The sequence below is a fragment of the Martes martes genome, assembly GCF_963455335.1.
Source record: "Martes martes genome assembly, chromosome: 2".
Lineage (NCBI taxonomy): Eukaryota > Metazoa > Chordata > Mammalia > Carnivora > Mustelidae > Martes > Martes martes.
Genome location: NC_137889.1, coordinates 58,148,891 through 58,165,857, shown reverse-complemented (window position 1 = coordinate 58,165,857; position 16,967 = coordinate 58,148,891). Strand labels below are relative to the sequence as shown.

The following is a 16,967-nucleotide window of genomic DNA, read 5'->3' as shown; positions in this document are numbered from 1 at the left end:
ATGTTAGAAGCATGTTACCCTAACCCTGCCTTTGTTTGCAAACTCCTAAGCACCTTGGCCCTTTTCCTTTACCTCCTGGAGATAATAATGTAGTTAAGCCTATTAGCTAATGTCATTGGTAGCCTTTCTTTGGAGTCAGGCAAAAAATACAAATGGAGATGGTGGTATTATGTTGAGAATTTTTGTGCTAGGATATGAACTGTAACCACTAGTTCGTATTAAATAGGCCCCTGAATAAAAGTATTCCGGGAATTTCAGATATTAGAGAAGATAAAGTATCTATTAGCTCATTAAGTGCATCTTTAGAGTCTAATGCAGAGTGCCTTTAGCATAAGTATTTTCTAAAATTTGGTACTATGTTTCGATTAAATTCCTTCCATTTTGTTTGACAGTTCTATAATCCAGTAAGTAGACATTAACATAGATTTTCTTTATTATTTGGGTTTTTCATTAAAGTCTTTTTCTCTCTCAAAAAAAAATTTTTTTTTCCCCCTCTCTCACTGACTATCATGTATCAGAAAGTCTCTGGAATTAGGCCCAGGTGATGTGAACTCTAGCCTGAGTTTCTACTAAATAGCTATATCCTTGGGACATGGCAAGGCACTGCATACTTTGGGCCTTAATTTCCTTTTTTTTTTTTTTTTTAATGAGGCACTTGCTAATGGCTGTTTTTAATAGCCATTAGAATGTAAGTGTCATGAGACCAGGAGTTTTTGCCTGATCTGTTCCTTGTTGCACCCTTTTTGCCAAGTACATGGTCTGACACATAGGGTATATTCAGTAAATGTTAGTTGAATGAATGACTTAGTCTCTAAATGGTGTCCAGTTTTCTGATTGCACACCTACTTTATATTTCCCTCTATAAACTTGCATATTTTGACTTGGATTTTTTTTTCTCCTGAACATGTGTAAGGTGGTTACAAGAAGAAAATTTCAGTCTTCATCAGTGTTAATTTAAAAATAACTGTTATAAAGTGTGATTGGCACATTGGAATATAATCTCATTTTTCTCAAAGTCTTTTTATTATGAAAAGAACATCTTATATTGTCGTTTGTAGTCATAACCTCTATTCTTTTGTTTTAGTCAGTTCTCCTATTGGTTTGAATTACAGAATCATCTTATCATACTGTTGAGCTCAGGCCCCAGTAAATCTTCATTTCTTACTTATTCTCACTTCTTATCATTTTTAAGCTTTAAGACTCCCACTCCTTTGATGGTAATAATAATTGTGAAAGAGGTTAATGTGCCACAAATAGTAAGAAGAGCCCGAGTACATCTTTAGTTGATGAATATTATGATTAACTCTAGAATGCGTTAAATCATCATGCAGTAAATACCAAGTATGTGAAACAAAACTAACTTATAAGTAGGTCAAATTTTCCTAGTCATTCTAGATAAAAAAGATAGCAAAGAGAATCAAGCTGAAGAAAATGCCAAACGCAGTTATTTTAATAAGATCTTAGTAACTATTAATGCTTTACAAGTAAGGTAGTAATGTCATTTTTGCACATGTAATTTCAAGATTAATTATATGTAAATGCTTTAACCTTCTTTGCTCTATATGTTTGTAAAATTTAGTTTAGGTAAGTGTTCTGGACCAGATGCTGATCTAAGAAGGATTTAGGTACAAATCCAAGTAGGGATAAAATTGATTATAAAATAGGTTTACTATTATGGTCCGATAGTATAGTCTTTTGGAATATCAGTTTATAAACTGAGCCATAATTCCTGAATTTAATTGTTCTTTTATGCTTTAAACATTGGCTGTGTTACTGCAGTGTCAAAATTCTTCTAACATCATTTTCAATTATTGTGCCTGTGTCTGCATTCAGATTAGTGATTTAAAGTGAAAGACCTTCTTTATCCTGTGAACAGTTCTTGTGCTATATAAGAAAATTAATTCAGTTTTTACATGTTATCTTTTCCTGTTATAAAAGAATTGCTGGTATCATGGACTTAAATGACCTTTGTATGTCATTTACTGCCATAATTTCAGGATTACATGCTTAAACTAGGTAAGTTATGAGAAACAAAGTGTAGAAATGAGAGGCTGTATCTTTTTTATGTTAATGCACATGGAGATACTATTCTTGATATCCATGAAAACTTCTAATCTTGGCATTTTCTCAGTGAAATATAGTACGTTCAACATCATATGCATGATTTGATCCTGGTCATTATGCCATTATCATTCTACTCTGTAGTGATCATACATTCCATCTTAGCAATTGTAGATCTTTTTACATTAGATTTATCTTTGTACTAGGGACCTCTCTTGGTGCAAGGCACAAACATCCAATTTAAACAAGTGTAGCATAAGGGGAAATTTATGCTCTTACATAACATAGCAAGAAGGACAGAGATGTGGCACGGACCCAGGAATTATTAGAACAAAGAGTATGAACACTGCAGAGCTTTCTCCTTTGTTTGTTTGTTTGTTTTTGCTTTCTCCTTTGTTCTGCATTTCCTACCATGTCTGCTTTATTCTCCTACAAAGTCACTTCTTTCACATGGTGAGGAACCTGTCCGTCTAATATCTTTCTGCAACTGAGCACGGTTATAGTGACTATCCATTTTCCGCCTGATCTAACCTAAATATTTTAAGGAGGGCAAGGCTTGGCTTCCTTGTGTACCCATCCTTTTGGCCAGGAGGTGGGGTATTACTAGTGGCAATACCAAGAACATATAGTTGGAAACAGTGAGACACTCTAGGCAGAAAAAAATAATTCATATGTTCTGTTATCTCCTTTTAGGGCTTTTGAAATAAAAGTGTTTCCCATGGTGAATCTGAAATGACATAAAATACTAACTTGTTCCAGATACTGTGGAATCATTAGTTTTGATAGTTATAATCCAAGCTTAGGATGGTACTTTTCAATAACAGGTTAAATTCATATAAAATTTATTTTAGTTTTATGCTATCAGAGTGCTGCTCCATATGGAAAAAGGTTTAAGGAATTATATACAGGTACTACCTGCTCTGATATAATTGGATAGGAAAATAAATAGGAAAAAAATCAGCTTTGATTTTTTTTTGTCCATATGATAAAAACAGTTTATGAAGTCTCATTTAAACTAAGGTAGTTTATGAAATATTTTGAAAGCATTAAGACTGAAGTTAGCAAAGGACAGATCTACTTTATTCACAAGGGCAAAGAATAATGTTTAGAAACCTCAACTTAATAAATCAATAAATTCAGGGGTAAATTATTTCAATTACTAAAGGGATTGGGCAGTTACATTTATTTATTTTTTAATTTTTAAAAAGATTTTAAGAATTTGTTTATTTGAGAGAGTGTGTGTGTCACAAGCAGGGGGGAGGGGCAGAGGGAGGGAGAGAGGGGACAAGCAGACGAACCCCTGAGCAGGGGGCCCAGTGTGGGGCTTGATCCCGGAACCCTGGGATCATGACGTGAGGCAAAGCTAGACACTTAAGTGACTGAGCCACCCAGGTACCCTTGTTTTTTAATTTCTAATATTAATTCCAGTATAGTTAATATACAGTGTTGTCTTAGTTTCATATATACAATATAGTGATTCACCAATTCTGTATGCTACTTAGTGCTCATCATGCTGTGTGCTCTTAATCCCCTTCACCTATTTCACCCATCCCTCACCCACCTCCCCTCTGGCAGTTTATTCTCTAGAGTTGAGTCTGTTTTTTTGTTTGTCTCTTTTGTTCTTTGTGCATTTGTTTTGTTCCTTAAATTCCACATGAGTGAAATTACGATATTTTTCTTTCTCTGACTTTTTTCACTTAGCGTTATACTCTAGTTCTATCGATGTGGTTGCAAATGGCAAGATTTCATTATTTTTATCACTAATATTCCTCTCTCTCTCTCTACATATATATATATGTAGATATATATATATATATATATATATATATATATATATATACACACACACAGACAGCACATCTTCTTTATCTACTCATCTAACAGTGGATGCTTGGGCTGCTTCCATAATTTGACTATTGTAAATAATGCTGCAGTAAACATTGGGCTACATCTATCTTTTGGAATTAGTGTTTTCATTTTCTTTGGGTAAATACCCAGTAGTGGAATTACTGAATTATAGGGTAGTTCTATTTTTAATTTTTTGAGGAGCCTCCATACTGTTTTCCACTGTGGCTGCACCAGTTTGCATTCTCACCAATGGTGCACACAGATTCCTTTTTCTCTACATCCTCACCAATACTTCTTGTTTTTTGTATTTTTGATGTTAGCCATTCTGGTAGGTGTGAAGTGACATCTCATTATAGTTTTGATTTGCATTTCCATGGTGATGAGTGATGTGGAACATCTTTTCATGTGTCTGTTGGCCATCTGTATGTCTTCTTTAGAAAAATGTATGTTCAAGTCCTCTGCCCATTTTTAAATTAGATTATTTGGGGGTTTTGTTATTAAGTTGTGTAAATTATTTATATATTTTGGATACTGACCCTTTATGGGGTCTATCATTTGCAAATCTCTTCTCCCATTTAAGAGGTTATCTTTTAGTTTTGTTTCTTTTGCTATGCAGAAGCTTTTTATTTTGATGTAGTCCCAATTGTTTATTTTTGCTTTTTTTTCCTCTAACTTAGGAGATATATCCAGAAAGATGTTGTTATGGCCAATGTCAGAGACACTACTGTCTGTGCTCTCTTCCACAACTTTTATGGTTTCAGGTCTCACATTTAGGTCCTTAATCCATTTTGAGTTTACTTTTGTGTATGATATAAGAAAGTGGTCCAGTTTCACTCTTTTGCATGTAAAGTTGTTCAGTTTTCTCAACACCATTTGTTGAAGCGATTTTTTTCCTATTGCATATTCTTGTTTCCTTTGTCAAAGATTAATTAACCACGTAATCATGGGTTTATTTCTGGGCTTTCTATTCTGCTCTATTGATCTCTGTGTTTATTTCTGTGCCAGTACTGTACTGTTTTGATTACTGGTGATTTGTAGTGTATCTTGAAGTCTAGGGTTATATTTTTCAAGATTGTTTCGGCTATTTGAGTCTTTCGTGGTTCCACGCAAATTTTAGGATTATTTGCTCTAGTTTTGTGAAAAATGCTGTTAGTGTTTTATTAGGGATTGCATTAAATCTGTAGATTTCTTTGGGCAGTAAGGACATTTTAACAGTGTTGGTTCTCACAATCCATGAGCATGTAATATGTTTACATTTGTTTTTGTCATTTAGCATCTGCTTTTTTTAAAATTTTTTAATTTCTTTTCAGTGTAACAGTATTCATTGTTTTTGCACCACACCCAGTGCTCCATGCAATATGTGCCCTCCCCAATACCCACCACCTGGTTCCCCCAACCTCCCACCCCCAGCCCCTTCAAAACCCTCAGGTTGTTTTTCAGTGTCCATAGTCTCTCATGGTTCTCCTCCCCTTCTAATTTCCCTCAACTGCCTTCTCCTCTCCATCTCCCCATGTCCTCCATGTTATTTGTTATGCTCCACAAATAAGTGAAACTATATGATAATTGGCTCTCTCTGCTTTACTTATTTCACTCAGCATAATCTCTTCCAGTCCTGTCCATATTGCTACCAAAGTTGGGTATTCATCCTTTCTGATGGAGGCATAATACTCCATAGTGTATATGGACCACATCTTCCTTATCCATTTGTCCGTTGAAGGGCATCTTGGTTCTTTTCATAGTTTGGCGACTGTGGCCATTGCTGCTATAAACATTGGGGTACAGATGGCCTTTCTTTTCACTACATCTGTATCTTTGGGGTAAATACCCAGTACTGCAATTGCAGGGTCATAGGGAAGCTCTATTTTTAATTTCTTGAGGAATCTCCACACTGTGTCAGAGTGGCTGCACCAACTTGCATTCCCACCTCCAGTGTAAGAGGGTCCCCCTTTCTCCACATCCTCTCCAACACACATTGTTTCCTGCCTTGCTAATTTTGGCCATTCTAACTGGTGTAAGGTGGTATCTCAATGTGGTTTTAATTTGAATCTCCCTAATGGCTAGTGATGATGAACATTTTTTCATGTGTCTGATAGCCATTTGTATGTCTTCATTGGAGAAGTGTCTGTCCATATCTTCTGCCCATTTTTTGATATGATTATCAGTTTTTTGTGTGTTGAGTTTGAGAAGTTCTTTATAGATCCTGAATATCGACCTTTTATCTGTACTGTCATTTGCAAATATCTTCTCCCATTCCATGGGTTGCCTCTTTGTTTTGTTGACTGTTTCCTTTGCTGTTCAGAAGCTTTTGATCTTGATGAAGTCCCAAAAGTTCATTTTCGCTTTTGTTTCCTTTGCCTTTGGAGACATATCTTGAAAGAAGTTGCTGTGGCTGATATTGAAGAGGTTACTGCCTATGTTCTCCTCTAGGATTCTGATGGATTCCTGTCTCATGTTGAGGTCTTTTATCCATTTTTGAGTTTATCTTTGTGTACGGTGTAAGAGAATGGTCGAGTTTCATTCTTCTACATATAGCTGTCCAATTTTCCCAGCACCATTTATTGGATATTTTTTTCCTGCTTTGTTGAAGATTATTTGACCATAGAGTTGAGGGTCCATATCTGGACTCTCTAATCTGTTCCATGGGTCGATGTTTCTGTTTTTATAAAGCCAGCATTACCCTGATCCCCAAACCAGGCAAAGACCCCACCAAAAAGGAGAATTTCAGACCAATATCCCTGATGAATATGGATGCTAAGAGTCTCAACAAGATCCTAGCAAACAGGATCCAACAGCACATTAAAAAGATTATCCGCCATGACCAGATGGGATTCATCCCTGGGTTACAAGGATGGTTCAACATTCGCAAATCAATCAATGTGATAGAACAAATCAATAAGAGAAGAGAGAAGAACCACATGGTTCTCTCAATTGATGCAGAAAAAGCATTTGACAAAATCCAGCATCCGTTCCTGATTAAAACGCTTCAAAGTATAGGGATAGAGGGAACATTCCTGAACTTCATAAAATCTATCTATGAAAGACCCACAGCAAATATCATCCTCAATGGGAAAAAGCTCGCAGCCTTCCCGCTGAGATCAGTAACACGGCAAGGATGCCCACTCTCACCACTCTTGTTCAACATAGTATTAGAAGTCCTAGCAACAGCAATCAGACAACAAAGAGAAATAAAAGGTATCCAGATTGGCAATGAAGAAGTCAAACTCTCTCTCTTCGCAGATGACATGATTCTTTATATGGAAAACCCAAAAGACTCCACCCCCAAACTACTAGAACTCATACAGCAATTCAGTAATGTGGCAGGATACAAAGTCAATATACAGAAATCAGTGGCTTTCTTATACACTAATAATGAAAATACAGAAAGGGAAATTAGAGAATCGATTCCATTTACTATAGCACCAAGAACCATAAGATACCTGGGAATAAACCTAACCAAAGAGGTAAAGGACCTGTACTCAAGGAACTACAGAACACTCATGAAAGAAATTGAAGAAGACACAAAAAGATGGAAGACCATTCCATGCTCTTGGATCGGAAGAATAAACATTGTTAAAATGTCTATACTGCCTAGAGCAATCTAAACTTTTAATGCCATTCCGATCAAAATTCCACCGGTATTTTTCAAAGAGCTGGAGCAAATAATCCTAAAATTTGTATGGAATCAGAAGAGACCCCGAATCGCTAAGGAAATGTTGAAAAACAAAAATAAAACTGGCGGCATCACGTTACCTGATTTCAAGCTTTACTACAAAGCTGTGATCACCAAGACAGCATGGTACTGGCGTAAAAACAGAAACATCGACCAGTGGAACAGATTTGCATCTGCTTTTAAAGAGAAGTTCCTAGGATTTGGATTTAGTATATTACTAAGCATTGATAGAGCAGACAAATGGTTAAAGATTGTAACAGAAACTAAAATATTAAGTATCTCTTATAAGCCCCTTGGAAAATGTTCACATAGCTTTTACAACAAACTTTATTTAAGCCTAATATACCTCCTGAAAAACACACAAATCAGTAGTCAGTGTTTGGTGGATGTTCACAATGAATATACCAGTGTAATATAACTAACATAGATCACAGAACATTACCAGCACTGCATAGCATTTTAATAATAGATCATTTATGTTAAGCCAGGTGTATTGTTCTTTTGAAATGGGTCAGGAGAAAAAAATAAACGAGTTACTCTGGTTGCAGTTTTCTCTTCTCTCCCAACTAGATGATGATATATTAGGGAGGGGAATATATTAAGCTAACAAGTAGTAAAGTATAATTGTAATAGGCAAAGAACTTAAAGATTTATTTATCAGTTTGAGTTAGAGAGAGTACGAGTTCATGTGCTAAGAGAGGGGCAGAGGGAGAGAATCTTCAAGCAGACTCCTCATTGAACCGGGAGACTGACATGGGAGTTAACCCCACAACCCATGAGATCATGACCTGAGCCAAAACCAAGAGTCGGATGTTTAACTGACTGAGCCATCCAAGTGCCCCACAGCCAAAACATTTAGAATAGCTAATGACTGGAAACAGTCCATGTGTCTAAAATAGGATGAACAAACAAACATGTAGTATATTCCTATAATGAAGTAGTACTCGGTAATAAAATGGAACAAACTACGGATACACACTACATTGGACATGAATCTCAAAAACTTTATGCTGAGTGAAGAGAGTACATAGAAATTCCCTTTATATAAATTTTTAGAACAGGGAAAACTTATCTGTGGTGGGAAAAATCTGAGCAGGGTTCCTTGTGAGAGAAGGGGCCAAGGATTAACTGGCAACAGGACACTTCTTAGGATGGTAGTAATATTCTGTATCTTCATAGGCATTTTCACAAGTTATATATTTCTTTTTTACAGCATGTACTTCTCAAAACTCATAGAATGTTAAACATAAGATTTGTGTATTTTTTAATGTAAATTTTACCTCAAAAGAAAAAACCTACAAATAGTGAGTTCTAGTTAATAAAATGCGTGTGGAAGTGTTTAGGAGGGAGTATACAGATGTCTGTACTTGATTTTAAAATGCATAAAAGTAAGATGAATATAGGTATGGATACATAAGGGAAGGGGTAGTTAACGTTATAAAGCAAGTAGAATGTTAACAGTAAAATATAGTATGTGACTGTTGACTGCAGATTTCTTTTAGTTTTTGTGTATGTTTTATGTTTTTCATTATAAAATGTTGGAGAAAAAAAACCCAGGCAATCAAGAAAGAATGTAAAAATCATGAAAATAGGACTTGTATCATGGATAGCTTGTCACAGTGAGTATTGGAAGAAAGGAGAAGATGTGACCTATGACCACAAATGGCTTGCAACATTATTATTATTTGGGGTCCACAAAATGTGTTTGTTTTTATTTTTAATTAGCCTGTCTCTAAAAGTGGAGATCTCACATAAAAATTCTAGATTTTTGCCTGCTCATTTTTAGAAGGATTTGAAAGGCAACACAATCAGTGGAATAGAATAGACAATCCAAAGGTAGATAGAGATTTGTGTGAAAATTCTGTATATGAAAAAGGTTGTATTTCAGATTAGAGGAGAAGAGATGTATTACTCAGTAAAGCCACCTATGCAATTTGTGGAAAAAATTAAAGCCCAAATCCTTTCACACTCATTAAGTAAATATAAATTCCAGATGGAGCAAAGATTTAAATTTAAAAAACCTATTTCTAGGACCTCGAGTCCATCAGTAGAGTGATTTTACCCAAGTGGTTTTAACTGGAGACTTAAAAGAGTTCAAGACCCTATATCCCAAAGCATAGGATTCCAGTAAGTTCTGCTATATGTTGGAAAACAGAATAACATATGCTTTTGTAATCAGTAGGATCTAGGTTTAAATCTTTTTTCTACTCTAAATCAGATTTTTTGCAAGGTACAGAACCACTCAGACTTCGTTTCCTCAATGATCAGTCAACTAATATGAGTTTTAAAAGTCTGCCATAGGGAGTTGTGAGGATCAGATGAAATTACATTCTATGAAACTCTTGCCCAATGCCTGCCTAGAAGTGAATGTTCAGTAAATTTTTAGTACAGAGGGATGAAGAAACAGACTTTGAACAGCTGTGGGGAACTGACCCAGAACTGATGTTTACATGTAAAGGATGAGAAAATTCCTTCCATTAGCAAACATTTATTAAGAACTTACTGTATGCCATACATCCTTTTGGCACTTGAGCTATAAAAATAAAAACCTTTTAAAAAAATCTTAAATTAGGAAAGTCAGGTTTTATAAGAAAGGAATTCAAGTAGTGAGAATTTTTAAATTGGATAATTTGCTTAAAATTAATATTGTTATAACGCTGACATTTTCTGGCATGCTGGTTTCTTGTGTTAGTTAAAGGAAACATGATATGGAAGGAATTTCCTAAGAAAAATGAATAGTTTGGCTACAACCATGAAAAGGTCCACTTCTCAGGATAACTATTAAGAGAGAATGCATTACAGAGATGAGATACTAAATGAAATTGCTAAGTGGTGGATGAAATGGTACTTAGTAAGTTTTTTTTTATGTACCTTCTTTGCCATTTAAATATTTTTGCCGGTTATTAGTATTTGCTTGGGCTTACCTTACCGAGTCATTTGTTTGCACTAAATGAAGATAACAGACTTCCTAGGTTAGTTTTGCTGATATTTAGTAAAACAAGATAATATAAACTGCTTTTGCAACAACTTTTCATTAATGGTACTCTACTGTAGAGTAATGAATTTGAGATGGAAAAGCCACCTATGAGTAATCACAATTAGGCTAGGATTAAAAGTGTATGTATCTAATCTGCTGTTTTGGGATTATTGCCATAACTGAAATTTTGGTTCAGATATTTACCAGATTGAGGAAAGTATAAATTTTATGCCATATGCAGTTGGGTTTTGGGGCGCCTGGGTGGCTCAGTGGGTTAAGCCTCTGCCTTTGGCTCAGGTCATGATCTCAGGGTCCTGGGATCAAGCCCCGCATCAGGCTCTCTGCTCAGCAGGGAGCCTGCTTCCATCTCTCTCTCTGCCTGCCTCTCTGCCCACTTGTGATCTCTCTCTCTCTTTCTCGCTCTCTCTCTCTGTGTGTCAAATAAATAAATAAAATATTAAAAAAAAAAAGAAATTGGGTTTTATGTTACACCTAATGTCCGTCTGCTAATAAACTCAGTAACTATACCAGTTTGCCGTAACAAAAACATTTTAGCATGGAGTGATAATAACTGTTATTATAATTATTATAATAATAATGTGTTAATCATTTTCAGTGAAGAAATTGATGTAGAAATATTTTGCATCTTCTCCTAAGCATTCTCTATAATGATATGTTCTTTGATACATGCTATAAATAAAAGGATTTTTTTTTTTTTTTTTTTTTTAGTTTGCTGGAAACCATGTCTCACTATACAGATGAACCCAGATTTACCATAGAGCAGATAGATCTGCTTCAACGCCTTCGGCGTACTGGAATGACTAAACATGAAATTCTCCATGCCTTGGAAACTTTGGACCGTCTTGATCAAGAGCATAGTGACAAGTTTGGAAGAAGGTCCAGCTATGGAGGAAGTTCTTATGGGAATAGTACCAACAATGTTGCAGCATCTTCGTCCACAGCTACAGCTTCCACACAGACCCAGCATTCTGGAATGTCCCCATCTCCTAGCAACAGTTATGATACCTCCCCACAGCCTTGCACTACCAATCAAAATGGGAGGGAGAATAACGAGCGATTATCCACATCCAATGGAAAAATGTCACCCACTCGATACCATGCAAACAGCATGGGTCAGAGGTCATACAGTTTTGAAGCCTCAGAAGAGGACCTAGATGTAGATGATAAAGTGGAGGAATTAATGAGGTTAGTTCTTTTGCTTACTCAGAGTCCCCAAAATTTGTGTGTTCTTAGATTGGTTTTGAGTAATATACTGTATTTCAGCTACTTACCTGTAAGAACTATGATTTACTCCTCCTCCTGTTGGAGGTGAAAGAAAATATTTTTAAGTTTTATGATTTTAATTCAAATTTTGTCTTCTCTACCATAGCCCTTTCTCTTTGCTGCCTGATAAGCCTTTTCCATTCTGTTTATCAAAGCAGAAGTTAACCTTCTCTTTATAGTACTAATTGCTAACATCTGAATTTCCTGAATTGCTAACACATTCCAGCCCTCAGAGTTTTGAGAGAAAAGATGATTTTACCATGATAAGAATTTGTACAGTTTTTTACTCTGACATACCACAATAAATAATTTTGAGCACCTATTATATAAAAAGTTGTGTTCTTTGGAAGAAAAATAAACATGGTTTCTATCCCTAAGAAGCTAAAGTTCTAATTTAATAGATACCACATATATATGTGTGTGTATGTATATACATATATATATACATACACAGAGTTCTAATTTAATGTATGCCATACACACACACACACACATATGTATGTATATATATTATGTATTACAAGGTAAATGTAAGCCTTTGTTGTTTTAAACACTGAGGAAAGAAGTCCACTTTCAAAAGAGGTAATTAGGAGAGGCTTCACACTGGACCTGGAATACTGTGAGGCCAGTAAACGTGTGTTTTATTTGAATGTTGTGTTTCCAGGATCTAGAATTATCCTTGGCACATGGTAAGGGTTTAATATGTTAAATGAATGGATGAATTTGAGCTAAATCTAAAAGGATAGTTTTCGTTTTGAAATATAGGAACTTTATTTAAAGTTAAAGGAATAGTAAAAGGTAGAGAAGGCAAGGCATGTTCAGTTTTATAAAGGTTGCATGAGCTCTAGACTATGAAAATAAGAATATTATTTTAGGATGCAGTACAGGTTTGGGAAGATTTGTGTTCCACACAAGTAGTTTATGTTTAATTTGTTTGGAATTAAGGATTTTTTACAGGTCTGTAGGAATAGACATCATAACAGTATTGTTTTCAATAGATTATCACTACTGTAGTAGGAGGAAAGCCTGCAGATAGATTAGTTACAGTAGATAAAGAAGTTGTAGCACAAATTTGTCAAAATAAAGTTAAAACCTGTAATGATGAGTTATAGTTCTTCCTAAGGCTTTTAAGACTGAAGACGGTATAATGGTGACTTAATATTGCATATGGAAGATCTACTCTCTAGTACCACAGTGGTAAACTCTTTTAAATAAACTGTCCCGAATTTATTTTTAGGGTAGCACTGCCTTGTATGCAATTGTGAACTAAATGGACTCTTCCATCTAGATTCCAGTGTAATTCCTGTAATGAATGGTTTCATAGAGCAGCCATAGAACCCTGTTATTTAAACTTTTAAAACTTAAAATGTAAGAGATTAATTTGGTTTTGAATTCATTTTCACTTATTAAAACAGCTGGCCAAAGTTAACATGAATTTAACATGTGTATCATTGTCATGATTGAGAGGGAGAACCATTGCGTCAAGTAGAAGTTACTTAAGTCATTGAAATATAACAAGGTTAGCTTTTAATTATCCTGAGTAGAGAGGATATCAATAATAAAATTTATATTGTTGCTGTCATTGGTCAGTTTTAATAAGCTTTTAACATAACAATTAATTCCCAAATGTGTATTAGACTACCACAAAATTTGGGGAAACTTTCTTGTTAACAAAAGGCTCTGAATATTGGCCAAGGTCTAAAAATTGACTACAAGGGTCTAAAAACTTAACTGTTCGCTCTTACATTGGCATAATGTTATAATACAACTGTGTTCTCAGAATAGAAAACCTATTTAGCAGTGACTAGGATTTGTAGTTAAATCCCACAATTAACACACATTCAAGTTTTATCATTAAAAATATGCATGTTTTTGCATTGAATTTACTGCCACTTATTGCATAGTTGCAATACTTTTATCTCTACCCTATTCTTTGCTTCTTTCTATGAACTGCTACTTTGGTCTGTAATCATCTAAGGGTCTCATTGAACCTTCTGGCTCTCTGTAGTTCTCTGCCATTGTGTCCTCGCCCACACCTGCACTCCTCCTTTATGCCCACCTCTTATTTTTCTCAAGTTTGCACGTAATAATGATCCTTAGGTCAGAGGGAGAGGTTTATTGCATGGTTGTTCTCACTTTTAATCATTATAACCACGCTGTGTATGAGGTACAGCAGAGAAATTGAGATCCATTAAATTTAAATAAATAGGCCAAGAAAATTTAAAGTGGTGGAGCCTGAATTCTAACCCATGTCTTTATTACCATGTCTGTGGTATCTGTTGCCTCTGTAAATAAGTTTTTCATGTCTGTAGATTTCAGTAAGATTTTAAGAAAAGTGGATGATGTAACACAAGTGGAAGTTGTGAATGACTTAATGGGCTGCTCCTCCCTCCCTCTACCCAACCCCCATGATATTTGCCACTTCAGATCAGTTACTAACCAGATGAATTTTTATTTGGTAGAATGTTAGAGAAATTTTTGAGCAGTGAATCTTTCTGAGTATGCTGTGCCACGTAGGGCTGTACTGCCCTTGCTAATCGCTCAACACTATGAAATTGTAGTGGATTAGATTTGGTGGGCTCTAAGTGGGGAGAATGGGTATCTAAATGCCTTCCTGCCTTCTTTTCTAGATAATCATATATAATTCACATCTTGCATGCTCACATTTGCCAACCTCTGTAACATTCAGTCATAAGTATTTTTCAAATCACATAACCCATTGAGTTCATAGACTTAACACCTAAAAATTTCAAGGTACACAAAGGAAATTTTTTGTAGAAATTAACTTTTAACTGTATACCTGATAGACTTGTTAAGGAAGAATCAGAAAGAAAGAAACTGCTACTTTTCCCATTTTTTAATTGATTGGGGTAAAAAAAAAACTAGATAGTGAGTTCTCAACAATTTATTGAATATATAACATTTTAGGAAGGACTTTAAAGCGAAAAGCTAGAATGAAAAACCCATATACATATTAGTATTTTAAAATTGCATCTATTAACATATATATTTATATGTCAGCATATATATGTATACATTTGTTAATATTATAGTGTAAATCTGTTCTTTCATATATAGATTATAAAATAACAATTGAAATGAGGCTTATCAAGAATTCATAAACAATGCCATATATTAAGTTGTTATTCTTAACTACCCAGGTACTAAATTTTATGACTGCGTTTGTATTTTATATATAAGATGCAGGACTTTATTCCAAGTGCTCAACTGTATCCCTAACAATAGGTGATTTAGGGTATTTATTTCCTAAATTCACTTACTATGTTGTGTATACATTAGAGTAGCTTTCCTTTTAAAGTTATCTTTAAAAATTTTTAATTATGCTTTATCTCCCTGTAGGAATCAAAGGGAGGAGATTCTTACTCAAAAGTTAAAGAATTTGTATGTAATTGTATTTTCCCTTCTGTGATATAGTCTGTCCTTGTAGGTATTGCTCCATCTCTGGAAGTCATTGAGATAGATGGCTACTTTAAGGAGTCCTAAAGAATGTGTAGTATATATCAACTGAGAGAATATGGAAGATCTTAAAGCATACAACTTTTAAACATGTAGTCTTTAATAGTCTTTGTTCCAGAAATGGAAGGATTGCCATTTTGAGCTAGCACAAATAACTTTCCATTCTGATTTGGGAAGCTTAAACATATCTGAGATTAAGAATTTAGAGCTGTTTTATAAATTATCTAGATCAGGTTTGCCATTTTATAACCTTTTATCTTCAACTTCAGATTTGTTCATTCATTGAACAAATTAAGCTCTGTTATGTGCAAACCCCCTGATGAATAAGACACAATCTTTGTGCTGAAAGACTTCACAGGCTAGTAGGAGCGATAAGACCAGATCAGGAATAACTATAATATAGAATAGCATGTAACGTATTAGCATGTGAGTAGTATAATTGAAATGATAAAGTTAGCTGTTGGAAGAAAGAGATCTTTTTTAGCTGTGAGGATCAGGGAGAACTTCTCTGACTAGATGACAGTTATATTGTATCTTAAAGAAAGGGTGATTCTACAAAGAGGCATTACTAATTAATTCATTTGGATGTTAAGAAAGGTCTCTACAGACCTTTGGAAAGTTTAGCAAGTTATAAAATTAATGGTAGTGGAGGGTGGAAAGGAAGAATTTTATCCTCATGTGGAAAGCACCCAGATAGAAGAATTCAGTGTGGCTGTGATTTGGAAAAGGTGGTAGGAGGAGATGACATAGATTTGAAGTGGTTTGATGCGAGTAGACTGGTAGCTCATCTTGGAAATAAGCTATGGAGTCAAAGAAAAATCAACTTGTGTTTCACTCTAATTTCATAAGACTTGAGGAATACAAATCATGAGTAATGTGAAATTTTGTAAGTGAATTGTGATGAGTGCTGGGTGATTAAAATAAAAACTTGAAAAAATCAGTTCTCAAAAAAAGAAGTGAAGAAAAGGGATTCATTCTTTTTAAAGAGGATGAAAATTTTTAAACAAAGGGAGAAAGCAAGCAGTAGGAGAGTATATGAAAATTAAATGTGGAGTAAACAAAGGAGTTTTCACACCAAGAAACTGGTCATTTCACAGAGTTGCTATGTGGACAGCAGGAGAGGCAGCTTTTTAAGACTAAATAAGGGGGGATTTTTGAAAGTTTAAAGAACAAGTTAACTTATAGAATGGAGATCTTTGAAATACACAAGAGAATTGGACACAAGTGAAAGTTGAATACTATTACTATTTTGAAAATGCAGGTTCCCTCCACTATGTGAAAGCTTGAGTTATGCCCTTCAGTTTTAGGAAAGAGCTCCATTAGTACCTGTTTTCACTAACTGAAAGGAATGAAGGGGATTTTTACTTTTACCAAAAAAATGCTGTTACCATACTAATGTAGGTCTTTTATAAAAGCAGAGTGGCATAATACAAACTTTTAGAAAGCAGGGGATTACCTGTACCTAATGAAAATAACTAGACCAGGGCACCTACGTGGTTCAGTGGGTTAAACTGCTGCCTTCAGCTCAGGTCATGATCTCAGGGTCCTAATATCAAGCCCCACATCTGGCTCTCTGCTCAGCAGGGAGGCTGCTTCTCCCTCTCTCTCTCTGCCTGCCTCTCTGCCTACTTATGATCTCTCTCTGTGTCA

At 35.1% G+C, this 16,967-nt stretch overlaps 1 protein-coding gene across 10 annotated transcripts in view; it reads left to right on the top strand.

Annotated features, from left to right (window-relative positions):
- Positions 1-16,967, top strand: part of HMBOX1 (homeobox containing 1) — a 196,659-nt gene that overhangs the window by 77,024 nt on the left and 102,668 nt on the right. For all 10 annotated transcript variants that reach the window (XM_080797802.1, XM_080797800.1, XM_080797805.1 and 7 more), the window contains exon 3: positions 11,286-11,762. In XM_080797802.1, coding sequence (XP_080653928.1) covers positions 11,286-11,762 — 477 coding nt within the window. The remainder of the gene's footprint in view (positions 1-11,285; positions 11,763-16,967) is intronic.